Raw genomic sequence first — 14807 nt, 5'->3', positions numbered from 1 at the left:
AAAATAAAACATTTGAAGCATGAAAACTGAAAGGTTAGTCAAAATTTGCATTCCTCAAAACTACATGACAACAGTGTTATTTTTAGTTATATAACCAAACCTGAATAACTAATTTTACAAGTCAATAGGATACAATGCAATGTCCCATGGATAAAGACAGTTAAATCCACATACTATTTAGATTTTGCTCAGTTTTTCAGTAAAAACAAGTAAGCACTTAAACACCTGTCCAAAACCACTCAGTTGTAACCCTTATTGCTAAGCTTAAACAATGAACTAGATGGATGGATATCAGGCATCAGCCGAAGCAATGAATTGAGAAATGAGTTATTTCTGGCCAAGTCAATCTTCTGAAATCCTCCTACAAAACCATGTTGATTATTTCTAAACTGTTCCACAGTTAGAACAAGCAACTGCCTGACAGTAATTATCACAGAATCATACCTACAGACAACATGCTGTACCAGTGTCCTTCATAATTATCTATAGGTCAGTTTTAACACAATGGCAGAAGTGTCTCACCAGACGTGTTGGTATTCAGGTATTTGAGGGAAAGGAATAACCCTGTGACTTCTGAACCTGAGCTCCACCCCACCAGTAAATCTCATGGGATGAAGAGAAACATAGGCTAGCCTCCTTAGCCAATGAATCAGTTTCTCCAGGTTGAATAACAACAGACAAAGCACTGAAAATAGCAAGAATGCAGTATACTCTGGATGGAAGATTTAAATGTTTATCATCAAGAGTAGCTTGGTAGAAGTGGTACCAACAAGCCATAAAGGGACATTGCTGCCAGATTGGGTCTGAAGCAGGTAATAAATGATACAAGTAATGAACCTACTTTGTCCTTTTTAGTCCACCTGCAGAATATATAACTGTCCATGACAATACAGTTTTGGTGGAGAGAAGGTACCACCTTCATGCTTCATGTTGAAGATACAGTTGTGTTCGTGGCAGTATAGTAATGGGATAGATTGGATCTAGTAGCTCAAAATTAGGCATACGTGCAGTACCACGTTCAATAGAAATATTAAGCACAATCTATAACCCTATTGTCCTGCATATTATCATTTCAATCAGGCCAGGCCATCCTTCAGTAAAAATAGTAGCAAGGCATGTTGTAATCATCACTAGTCATACTCAAAATGATGTGGCAATTGGCAAAGCTGCAATGCAGAATTAGAAGTAATCCATTCAGTTTAGACAATAAGAAATTTCTTCTCAGAGCAGTTAATGTCTAGGAATTGTCTAGTCCGAAGAGCTTTGAAAGTGTCACAGAATACATTTAATACAGGTACCTGACAGACATTTAAGCTACAAGTGTGTCAAGACGTTTGCAGTGAGCAACAATATAGTGTTGGGAGCTAGCACTGGACTTTCTAAGCAGAGAACGAGTTGACGGGGCCTAACACGCCAACACTTGTTCCTGTATCTCGTGTCTCTATTATCCACCTCACAAATTCTTCAGTGTAGAATTCTGGGTCTAAACATCTTCAGCTGCTTCATCAATGACCTAACTTGCAGTATAACATTGTAACTGGGAACATTTGTTCTCATAACACACTGTAAGATTCTCTATTTGTATCTGTAACAAAGCAGCCCAGGGCTGCATGCTTTGAGACTCCGTCAAAATTCAGCCATGGGCTGCTAAGTGGCAAGTAGTGCTTGTGCCTCAAAAGTGACAGACAATGACCTCGACCAAAAAGCAAGACTAATAAAATATAGTAGATTCCAGTTAGTTGGGAGACATTGGGACCAACACATTTTGACCCAAATTAAGCAGCTGCCCCAATTAGCTGGATTCATGGAAATTGTTTTTTAAAAAAAGGTATAAAAAGACAAAACTAGCGTTTAACATTGTCAAGACTACAGTACTATAAAACTATTAATTCCTAATAGTTATCAACGTAGGAATTAATCCAAAGTAAGCTGCTGTGTTCTTTTTATTGACTATAAATGATCAAAATCAATGCAGACACCTAGAGTAGATAATGGACAGCCTTCATACAATCATTTTGATGATTGCATCCTCCAAATCTTAATTTTCATTGTAACATTCAAGATGATAGTTGACACCTTCAGATTGTTCGAAGTTCCGAACTTGCTGAAGTAGTGAAATCATTTCATTTTCACGGCTTGAAAAAGCAGTATGTAAAAAAATTTCTGAATTGTCTTAATACTATTTCTCACCAACTATCAGTGACAATAATCAATGCTTTTTGAACACAACTGATGCTGTTTAAAATCTTAACACTAAGTACGGTGTAATGTCTAACTAACAGCCAAGCAAATGCATGCAACTGATGCTAGTTAGAAACTATTCAGCAAGAACCTCCCGTCCCGATTAAACAATGGGAATCTCTGCTATTTTCTGTTTTTGTCCTTTAAGAGTTGGCCCAAATAAGCAACTGCCACCATTAACCAGAACGCACTGTATCTATTTCTTGCACCTATGTTCTCACCCCAACTGCTGGACAGAGCAAGGAAAAGTTTTTCTGGCCCACATCTTCCACCCCAGCAGCTTCTGTATTCAACAGATCATCCTTCATAATTTGTACCAAATTCAACAAGATTGCTACCTAACCCCCTTCCCTTTCAAAGTATTTTGAAGGGATTGTTCCCTTCCCAACTCCCATTGCTATAAAAACTCTTCCCATTTTAGACCACCTCCCCATGCAACCTCAATAGACACACTTGTCCTTTCACCCCTCTACACCTGTGGACCAAAATAACCTTTGTGGTGCAGCAGGGATTTCTTTGCATTTCCACAGGGTCAGTATGCAGCATCTGGCACTCACAATATCATCTCTACACTGGAGAAACAGTGATTGGTTATGCAGTACATCTACATTCAGTCTGCAGGAGTGACTCTGAGCTTCCAGATGCTGAATACTTTAGTTCTCTACCCTGCTGATTTATCTGTCCACTGCCTCCTGCTCTATTAAAGCAACACCAAGATGAGCTTGAGGACAACAGCTGCAAGCTGAGCATTTTGTAAAGTTCCAGACAATTTTGAACTCTCCAACTTAACATAACTTGTTTTGTAAGCCTGTATCCACAGCCCTGCAATTAGCAATACAGAAGCATAATACCATCTAACTGCTCCACCAACCTATTTGACCTGGTCTTACCCTATCATAGACTGTCCCCCTCCATTGCTCTTGCCACTTTCTCTGGCAGAACTGGAAATGAGGGAAAAGTTGCAAATATTAACAATTTTTTCCCATAGAATCTGCCTGATCCTGTTTTCAGAATTTACTGTTTGTTTCAGATTTCTAGCTATTACACACTTGTTTTGATTTACAAGAGAGCTTATCTATCCTGGCCACTTAAAGGCATTACCAATATCAAGTCACCAACCATCAACATCTGGCAGGTCACTATTGACCAGAACCTCAGTTGGTCCAGACACATAAATACCATCAGAGGCTGTATTCTGCAGTGACTTCCCCCCGACACCCTAAAGCTCTTCCACCTTTGCCAAGGTACAAGTGAGGAGTGTGATACATTCCATTTTTCTTGTAGCTCCAACAATTAAACACCATCCAAAACAAAGCACCACTGGCTCATAGTTGCTGCAGAGTGCATCTACAAAATACACAACAGTATTCATTCATCTCTGCTTAAACAGCATCAACCTTCATTACCAAGGAAAAGGCAGCAGCTGCAAAAGAACAAGTTACACGCTGGAAATTTTTACCATGTGAAAATGCTTTTAGCAGAAAGACTGCAGGTTACAACCACCTTCTTAAGGACAATTAGAGATGGACAATAAATGCTGACCTCAGCAGCAATACTCAGAACCAAGAAAAAGTGCAATTAAATGACATCCATTTTGGCAAATAGTTTCCATTTTTATTGTGTGTTCAATCCTCATACGAGGGATTTGTACACATAATAAATGTTGATACTTCCGAAGTGTTACCGAATAGTTGGTTAAACAACCAACTATTTAGAAAAGTTAAATCTAATGACATCAAAGAAATTCACTCTGGATCAGGACCAATAATTGCATTTTAAAACATAATTTTAACAAGAGCAAATTATTTGTTAGTTACCTTATGGTGGTGTACAAATTGGCTTCCACAATTGTAACAATACCACACTGGCTAAAGTAAAGCTGTTTGGTGGTCAGGATATCACATATAGTCCTGAATCAATTATACTTTCCGAAGTGAGGGCATGGAATAGCACGGAAGGCATTCTTGATGGTGATGTAAGAGTGGTCCAGTGTGTTGTTTCCTCTGGTATTGCAAGTGATCTACTGATGGTAATTGCTTAGAGGTTTTTTCAGACGGACCTGGTTAAAATCTCCCAAAACGATAGTGAAGGCGCTAAGATGCGCTGTTTCATGCATGTTGATCCCATTACTCAGATCATCTAAAGCCTGACTGACATTGGCCTGAGGTGGAATGTGTACCGCTACCAAAATCACCCTGGAAATCTCTTGTGGTAGGTAAAATGGAAGGCATTTATCTGCTAGATATTTCAGGTCTAGTGAGCAGAATTGGGACAGCACTGATTTATTTGTGAACCAAGAAGAGTTGATCATGAGGTACACTCCTCCACCTCTGCTTTTGAGAAACTCCATAGGTCTATCCTGACCGTGTATAGTAAACCCATCAATCTGATTCGCTGCATCCAGTATAGAAGGGGTTATCTTTCCTCTACATCACTGGCTGGCAACTCCAGCGTGCAAGCAGATGGTAACTACCATCTTGGCAACCTCACTGAACAGATGTATCTGACTGCTTGACTGTGCAGTGCTGAGCAAGTACTTAGAAACATAGAAAATAGGTGCAGGAGTAGGCCATTTGGCCCTTCGAGCCTGCACCACCATTCAGTATGATCATGGCTGATCATCCAACTCAGAACCCTGTACCTGCTTTCTCTTCATACCCCCTGATCCCTTTAGCCACAAGGGCCATATCTAACTTCCTCTTAAATATAGCCAATGAACCGGCCTCAACTGTTTCCCTGTGGCAGAGAATTCCACAGATTCACCACTCTCTGTGTGAAGAAGTTTTTCCTCATCTCGGTCCTAAAAGGCTTCCCCATTATCCTTAAACTGTGACCCCTCCTTCTGGACTCCCCCAACATCGGAAACAATCTTCCTGCATCTAGCCTGTCCAATCCCTTTAGAATTTTATATGTTTCAATAAGATTCCCCTTCAATCTTCTAAATTCCAGTGAGTATAAGCCTAGTCGATCCAGTCTTTCTTCATATGAAAGTCCTGTCATCCCAGAAATCAATCTGGTGAACCTTCTCTGTACTCCCTCTATGGCAAGAATGTCTTTCCTCAGATTAGGGGACCAAAACTGCACACAATAATCTAGGTGCGGTCTCACCAAGGCCTTGTACAACTGCAGTAGAACCTCCCTGCTCCTGTAATCAAATCCTTTTGCTATGAATGCCAACATACCATTTGTCTTTTTTACCGCCTGCTGTACCTGCATGCCCACCTTCAATGACTGGTGTACAATGACACCCAGGTCTCGTTGCATCTCCCCTTTTCCTAATCGGCCACCGTTCAGATAATAATCTGTTTTCCTGTTCTTGCAACCAAAGTGGATAACCTCACATTTATCCACATTAAATTGCATTTGCCATGAATTTGCCCACTCACCTAACCTGTCCAAGTCACCCTGCATCCTCTTAGCATCCTTCTCACAGCTAACTCCGCCACCCAGCTTTGTGTCATCCGCAAACTTGGAGATGCTGCATTTAATTCCCTCGTCCAAATCATTAACATATATTGTAAACAACTGGGGTCCCAGCACTGAGCCTTGCAGTACCCCACTAGTCACTGCCTGCCATTCTGAAAAGGTCCCGTTTACTCCCACTCTTTGCTTCCTGTCTGCCAACCAGTTCTCTATCCACATCAATACCATACCCCTAATACCGTGTGCTTTAAGTTTGCACACTAATCTCCTGTGTGGGACCTTGTCAAAAGCCTTTTGAAAATCTAAATATACCACATCCACTGGCTCTCCCTTATCCACTCTACTAGTTACATCTTCAAAAAATTCTATAAGATTCGTCAGACATGATTTTCCTTTCACAAATCCATGCTGACTTTGTCCGATGATTTCACCTCTTTCCAAATGTGCTGTTATCACATCTTTAATAACTGACTAGCATTTTCCCCACCACCGATGTCAAACTAACCAGTCTATAATTCCCCGGTTTCTCTCTCCCTCCTTTTTTAAAAAGTGGGGTTACATTAGCCACCCTCCAATCCTCAGGAACTAATCCAGAATCTAAGGAGTTTTGAAAAATTATCACTAACGCATCCACTATTTCTTGGGCTACTTCCTTAAGCACTCTGGGATGCAGACCATCTGGCCCTGGGGATTTATCTGCCTTTAATCCCTTCAATTTACCTAACACCACTTCCCTACTAACATGTATTTCCCTCAGTTCCTCCATCTTACTAGACCCTCGGTCCCTTACTATTTCCGGAAGATTATTTATGTCCTCCTTAGTGAAGACAGAACCAAAGTAGTTATTCAATTGGTCTGCTATGTCTTTGTTCCCTATGATCAATTCACCTGTTTCTGACTGTAAAGGACCAACATTTGTCTTGACCAATCTTTTTCTTTTCACGTATCTATAAAAGCTTTTACAGTCAAGTTTTTATGTTCCCTGCCAGCTTTCCCTCATAATCTTTTTTCCCTTTCCTAATTAAGCCCTTTGTCCTCCTCTGCTGGTCTCTGAATTTCTCCCAGTCCTCAGGTGTGCCACTTTTTTTTTGCTAATTTATATGTTTCTTCTTTGGACTTGATTTCCCTTGTCAGCCACGGGTGCACTACCTTCCCTGATTTATTCTTTTGTCAAACTGGGATGAACAATTGTTGTCGTTCATCCATGCGATCTTTAAATGCTTGCCACTGCATATCCACTGTCAACCCTTTAAGTATCATTTGCCAGTCTATCTTAGCTAATTTACGTTTCATACCTTCAAAGTTACCCTTCTTTAAGTTCAGAACCTTTGTTTCTGAATTAACTATGTCACTCTCCATCTTAATGAAGAATTCCACCATATTATGGTCACTCTTACCCAAGGGGCCTCGCACGACAAGATTGCTAACTAACCCTTTCTCATTGCTCAATACCCAATCTAGAATGGCCTGCTCTCTAGTTGGTTCCTCAATATGTTGGTTCAGAAAACCATCCCGCATACATTCCAAGAAATCCTCTTCCTCAGCACCCTTACCAATTTGGTTCACCCAATCTATATGTAGATTGAAGTCACTCATTATAACTACTATTCCTTTATTGCACGCATTTCTAATTTCCTGTTTAATGCCATCCCCAACCTCACTACTACTGTTAGGTGGCCTGTACACAACTCCCATCAGCTTTTTCTGCCCCTTAGTGTTATGCAGCTCTACCCATATCGATTCCACATCCTCCAGGCTAATGTCCTTCCTTTCTATAGTGTTAATCTCCTCTCTAACCAGCAATGCTACCCCACCTCCTTTCCTTTCCTGTCTATCCCTCCTGAATATTGAATATCCCTAGATGTTGAGCTCCCATCCTTGGTCACCCTGGAGCCATGTCTCTGTGATCCCAACTATATCATATTCATTAATAACTATCTGCACATTAAATTCATCCACTTTGTTACGAATGCTCCTCGCATTGACACACAAAGCCTTCAGGTTTGTTTTTACAACACTCTTAGCCCTTATACAATTATGTTGAAAAGTGGCTCTTTTTGCTTTTTGCCCTGGATTTGCCTGCCTGCCACTTTTACTTTTCACCTTACTACTTTTTGCTTCTACCTTCATTTTACACCCCTCTGTCTCTCTGCACTTGTTCCCATCCCCCTGCCACATTAGTTTAAAGCCTCCTGAACAGCAGTAGCAAACACTCCCCCTAGGACATTGGTTCCAGTCCAGCCCAGGTGCAGACCGTCCTGTTTATATTGGTCCCACCTCCCCCAGAACTGGTTCCAATGCCCCAGAAATTTGAATCCCTCCCCCTTGCACCATTTCTCAAGCCACGTATTCATCTGAAATATCCTCCTATTTCTACTCTGGCTAGCACGTGGCACTGGTAGTAATCCAGAGATTATTACCTTTGTGGTCCTACTTTTTAGTTTATCTCCTAACTCCCTAAATTCACCTTGTAGGACCTCATCCCGTTTTTTACCTATATCGTTGGTATCTTGAACTAAGAAATGGGAATATTAAGGCCACCATCATAATTACACATGGAAGGCTAGCCAGAAAAGCAGTGGTTTTGTGACATTGAAAGGTAGCAGCTGATACAAACATGATGTTGTGATAGAAAGAGAAAAAAGTAATCTTAAAATATAAAACATCATATTATGTAACAGGCCCTTCATTTCAACTTGCCCCTGCCAACCAAGATGCCCAACTGAACCAGTCTCATTTGCCTGCTCTTCCTCCATATTCTTCTCAACCTTTTCTCTAAGTATACATGTCCAAATTAGGAGAAATTAATTTTCTCAGAAGTGAACATTTAAAACCAATCATTGAATATTTTCCAAGGACAAAGAAATATGGGGAGAAAGCTGGAACAGGTTATTGAATTTGGATGCCCAGCCACAATTATATTGAATGGCAGAGCAAACTCAATAGCCAAACCCCTGTAGGTTCCTGCCCCCACCAACCTCACACACAGTTAAGTTCCAGATACTCATAACATTTTAGGTGCAAAAGATGCTCACTTACCGCCTAATCCAGGCAACATACAACTCCAGCAAGACAGAGTCTAACCATCTACCTTTGACATTACCGGCAATATCAACATTATCCTGGGAATACCACCAGGTAGAGTCATATAGCCTTCATCCTATCATGTCTATGCTTACCCTCTAATACTCATCCATATCAATCCCATTTATCAGCAATTGAACCATGTCCTACTATGCCTTGCCAATTCAAGTACTTAACCAAACGTTCCTTAACTGTTGTGAGAATAACTGCCTCCACAACCTTCTCAAGAAATGTGTTTCAAACATCAACCACTCTGGATGAAAAAGCTTTTCTTCAGATCCTCTCGAAACCTACATCCTCTGGTCCGTCATCTGCCATGGGGGAATAAAAAGCTGACCATCTACCCTATCTGTGCCTCTCTTCATTTTATCTATCAAGAGCCTCCCCAGACACTCTGCTCAAAGGAAAACACATTTAGTCACTCTAGTCTCTCATAAACTCATATCTAAAACTAATGAGATGCCAGCCTAGTGAAGATGCAATGTTGACACTAAAAAAAAATGCTAAGTTCAAAGTCACAACTAACAGACTAGATTGAAGCTGTACAGTCCTATCATGTCCAGTCATGAAACTAGTAGACAATTAAGCAATGGCAGGAGGGGACTTTAATATCCTCAACGATGACTAGAAATTGAGTGCTACTGACAAGATTACAAGGTTGAAGCAATGGAAATTAAGTCCCAAGTGGGTGATCCATCTTGACTTCCTCCCGAGACATATCATGGAAGCCAGTCTTCAGACAATTACTGAATGTTGTTTTGGGAAGGACTTCTGACACTGACTTTTCACTTAAGTTTAATCTTACTGCTTCAATAATTCTTCAGCTGCAATAGTGGGAGTTGAACTCAAGTCTCCAGATCAATAGTCCAGCCTTTGATTATTAGCCCAGTAACTTAACCAAAGTGTGCAAACTTAAAGCACACAGTATTGGGGGTATGGTATTGATGTGGATAGAGAATTGGTTGGCAAACAGTGGGAATAAACGGGACCTTTTCAGATTGGCAGGCGGTGACTAGTGGGGTACCACAAGGCTCAGTGCTGGGACCTCAGTTGTTTACAATATATATTAATGATTTAGACGAGGGAATTAAATGCAGCATCTCCAAGTTTGCGGATGACACTAAGCTGGGTGGCGGAGTTAGCTGTGAGAAGGATGCTAAGAGGATGCAGGGTGACTTGGACAGGTTAGGTGAGTGAGCAAATTCATGGCAGATGCAATTTAATGTGGATAAATGTGAGGTTATCCACTTTGGTTGCAAGAACAGGAAAAGAGATTATTATCTGAACGGTGGCCGATTAGGAAAAGGGGACATGCAACGAGACCTGGGTGTCATTGTACACCAGTCATTGAAAGTGGGCATGCAGGTACAGCAGGCAGTGAGAAAGGCAAATGGTATGTTCGCATTCATAGCAAGAGGATTCGAGTACAGGAGCAGGGAAGTTCTACTGCAGTTGTACAAGGCCTTGGTGAGACCACAGCTGGAGTACTGTGTGCACTTTTTGTCCCCTAATCTGAGGAAAGACATTCTTGCCATAGAGGGAATACAAAGAAGGTTCACCAGATTGATTCCTGGGATGGCAGGACTTTCATATGAAGAAAGACTGGATCGACTAGGTTTATACTCACTGGAATTTGGAAGATTGAGGGGGGATCTTATTGAAACGTATAAAAGTCTAAAGGGATTGGACAGGCTAGATGCAGGAAGATTGTTTCCGATGTTGGGGGAGTCCAGAAGGAGGGGTCACAGTTTAAGGATAAAGGGGAAGCCTTTTAGGACCGAGATGAGGAAAAACTATTCTCTGCCACAGGAAACAGTTGAGGCCAGTTCATTGGCTATATTTAAGAGGGAGTTAGATATGGCCCTTGTGGCTAAAGGGATCAGGGGGTATGGAGAGAAAGCAGGTACAGGGTTCTGAGTTGGATGATCAGCCATGATCATACTGAATGGTGGTGCAGGCTCGAAGGGCCGAATGACCTACTCCTGCAACTATTTTCTATGTTTCTATGTATCAGTTCTCCATTGGTAGTTCTGCCTAGCTGGTGACACAAGTTTACTGAGTGATGCTGTTGGAGAACTGGGGATATTTGCTGAAAGCTGTGATTCTGAGAAAAAGACTATAGAATCACAGAGCACTACCGTACAGAAAGAGGCCATTCAACACATCTAGTCTATGCCAAACTATTATTCTGCCTCGTCCCATCGACTTGCACCCAAACCATAGCCCTTAATACCCTTCCCATCCACAAACTTGTCTTAAACGTTCCAATCTAACCTGCAATCACCACTTCTGCTGACAGTCGTTCCACACTCTCACCACCCTCAGATGTTTCCTCTTAAAACATTTCACCTTTCACCCTTAATCCATGTCCTCTAGTTCTAATCTCATCCAACCTCAGTGGAAAAAGCCCACTTTGTATTTACCCTATTTAAAGTCCTCAATTTTATATACCTCTATCAAATCTCCCCTCATTCTCTTATGTTCTAAGGGAATGAAGTCCTAATCTATTCAACCTTTTCCTGTAACTCAGATCCTCAAGTCCCAGCAACATCCTTGCAACTTTTCGCTGTACCCCTTCAATCTTAATGACATCAGTCCTGCTGATGACCAGGACTGCACACAATACTCCAAATTAGACCTCACCAATGTCTTATACAACATCAACATCCCAACTCCTGTACTCAATACTTTGATTTATGAAGTCCAATATGCCACAAGCTCTCTTCACAATCATAACTCATTGTGACACCACTTTCAAAGAATTCTGAATTATGTGGGAGCAACTCAATGCATAAAAACATGTAGACACAGACATGAGGTTCAGTTGTTGTTCAGACCACACATTAGAACGGCAAAGAAATGTGATCTAAGTGACTTAGACCATCGAATAATTGTTGATGCCAAACAGGATAATTTGAGTACCTCAGAAACTCATGATCTCCTGAGATTATCATGCACAACAGTCTCAAGAGCTTACAGAGAATGGAGTGTAAAGCAAAAAATGTGAGCGGGAGTTCTGTGGGTGAAAACACCTTGTTAATGAGAGGTCAGAGGAGAATGTCAGGCTGGTTCAAGTCGACATCTGTAACTCAAGTAAGCATGCATTACAACAGTGTTGTGCAGAAGAACATCTATGAATGCACAACACGTTGAACCTTGAAGAGGATGGGCAACAGTAGAAGACCACAAACATACAGTACAATGAATGTATAATCCAGTCCCCGAGAATGCCTTCTAACAACTTAACCACATCAGGCTCACTGGCCTGTAATTTCCTGGTTTATTATTAGAGTGTTTCTTATACAATGGAACAACATTACCTATCCTCCAATCCTCCGGCACCTCATCCATGGCTAAGGTTGTTTTAAATCCTTAATTTTAATTTAGGGCCCTTGCACCTTCTGGACTAGCCTCCCACAAGGTTCAAGGGAACACCTTGAATCTGTGTCTGATGGTCTACGGAATAATTCTTCCAAGTTAGGCACCAGACTCCATTTATTTGTGAGGATTAAACAAAGTCAAAGGAGCTAGGTGTTGCTGTTGACAGCTTTGAAGCCAGTGGCTAATTAAATTCCTGTCAGCCCGGTCACATATATTTTTATGTTGTCAGAGTGGATTTGTTGGAACCAGGCAGCTTCTTTGTCCATCTTGGGGTTATTTACTGAGCAATTACATTGCTGTGAGCCTATGGTTAAGTTTAGGCTGTGGCAAGGGCAGTTCTCCTTTTCAAGGGAATATTAGTGAAATAAATGATTTTAATGACAGTCTGCTCATTTCTTGGTCACCATTACTGACAGGAGCTTCAGAATTCCAATGAATTTAACTTCCCCAGCTTCTATGGAGGTATTGAACTTGTCTCAAACCTTGACTCCATATTACTGCAACCGTAGTCCAATTACCTCAAATACTGAGATACCATCCTTTCAGGTTGGTAGAGTTTCCTTTCAACTATACCAGGGGAGGTCAGGCAGGTGGGGCTCGTCAGCCTTGGACGGCAGCCCGCCTAGGAGAAGGCAAACTCTGATTTTAAACCTCCGCTGCCTTGTGGCCGTACCCACCCATGGGAGAGGCTTCAGGAGTAAACCCTGAGAAAGAAATCTGGAGCCAGGGTCCCCAAGGCAGTTTGATGTTGTTTACAACTTCACTCTGGCAACCTCTGTGACGACACTGGTGCCAAGCTATATCAACGCTTGCCCTTCCCTTGGACTACATCAGTGACGTGGAGAGGGGGAACCTGCTGCATGGGCAAAACCCGGTTCTTCAAATCTTCCCGTCCAGGCCTGCACCCTGGAGAGGACACAGTCCAGAGGTGCAAACCCATGACCCCCAGGATTGACGTCTACCTACTACTACTACTACGATACCAGGGGCAACTTTTTGTTTGCTCTGTCTTTCCCTGTATCAGCCCAAGATCTGCATTGTCCAACTTCTATGCATTGTGCCAGGATGCCCTTGGACTTACTCTTTGATGGAATCAGATGTTGCTGTGTTAGGATGGTTTCTTGACTGAAATTCATTCTGATCAACTCCTTGCTTTGGCTGAAACCCCACTCGGAAATCCTGAAATAGCAGATTATACTTCAGTTATTTCATTCAAATTATTTTCAAATACTTGTAGCATAAACCCTAGCAACAGCATTATAAACATTCAGACTTGAACATATCAAATTATATGTAATGACAAGGAGTTGCAAATTTCTCCCCTGGAGCAAATAGAGATTTCTGTAAACCTAGGGTACCAGTTTCCCACACAAAATGCTGGAGGACAGGGTATTGTGGAAGGGTCAACTGTACTCTTTTGCTCGATACTGCCTGGTCTGCTAAGTTCCTTCAGCATTTAGTGTGTTGCGCAGATTTCCAGCATCTGCAGATTTTCTCGTTTGTACCTGTTTCCCAACATAGATCTGGCAATCCTTCACACTTCCAACATTATTAAGATATCATAAGTGGCAACACAGGTAGAAAGGGTGGATCAGAAGGCTTAAGGCACGCAGGCCTTCATCAGTCCAGGCACCGAGAACAGAAACTAGACTTCAACATAAGTTGGGAAGTTATGTTGCAGTTGTACATGATGCTGGTGAGGCCACATTTGGAATACTGTGTTCAGATTTTGTCAGCATGCTATATAGAACAATACCATTAAACTGGAAAGTGTACAGACAAGATCTGAGGATGTTGCCAGGACAAGAGGGACTGAGTTACAGTTTGAGCAGTCTAGTACTTAATTCTCTGAAGTATAGGAGAATGAGGGGTGATCTTAGAGGTATATAAAATCATGAGAGGAAGAGATGTGGTGAACACACACATTCCTTTTCTCAGGACTGGGGAATCAAGAAGTACAGGGCATAAGTTTAAGGCAAGAGGGGAGAGATTTAATGGGAACCATTTTTTTTAATTCAAGAGGGTGGTCAGTATATAGAAAATGATGAAGTGGTTGAGGCATGCATAGTAACAAAATTTAAAAGGAACTTGGGCATGTATTATGGATAGTAAAGGTTTAGAGGTCATGGGCCAAACACAGGCATATATAACTTAGATGAGAATTTTGTTCAGAGTGGACCCTATTGGACCAAAGGGCCTGTTTCCATTCTGCAACAAGTTTATTGGGCAAATGAGGAATTCCACCTAGTTCCTACATCAAACTTTCAATCATCCAATTTTCCCTTACAAACTACACAACAATACAAAACTATTTCAGAATATGGCATTTTCCTATTCATCTGCAGAGATGCATACTTGACCATTTACCTCTTCCCTTCCCCATCCATAGATGTAGACTGTCCTTCCAGGTGAAGCAGCAATTCAAGATTCTTTCTATGTAATGTACTACATTTAGTGTTTACAATGTTTGGTCTGCATGGTAGATCCAAGCTTCCAGTTGTCTAACACGTATATTCTCCATCCCACTCTCACTCTGAGCAATGTTATAATTTAGGCCCTTTCATTTCCCAGTTGGGGATGATAGAACACTACAGCACAGAAACAGGCCCTTCAGCCCATCTAGACTGCTCCAAACCATTAATCTGCCTAGACCCTTTGATCTGCACCCGGACCATCCC

General features: G+C 41.5%; 1 protein-coding gene across 3 annotated transcripts in view; it reads right to left on the bottom strand.

The window, feature by feature from the left end:
- The window catches only part of LOC140733195 (cullin-9), a 292661-nt gene that overhangs the window by 851 nt on the left and 277003 nt on the right, over positions 1–14807 (bottom strand). For all 3 annotated transcript variants that reach the window (XM_073056198.1, XM_073056200.1, XM_073056199.1), the window contains one exon: positions 13211–13308. In XM_073056198.1, the coding sequence (XP_072912299.1) occupies positions 13211–13308 (98 nt within the window). The remainder of the gene's footprint in view (positions 1–13210; positions 13309–14807) is intronic.

The sequence above is a fragment of the Hemitrygon akajei genome, chromosome 9 (genome assembly GCF_048418815.1).
Source record: "Hemitrygon akajei chromosome 9, sHemAka1.3, whole genome shotgun sequence".
NCBI classification, from domain to species: domain Eukaryota; kingdom Metazoa; phylum Chordata; class Chondrichthyes; order Myliobatiformes; family Dasyatidae; genus Hemitrygon; species Hemitrygon akajei.
The sequence above is the reverse complement of the archived record's forward strand: the minus strand, read 5'-3'. Positions and strand labels throughout refer to the sequence as shown.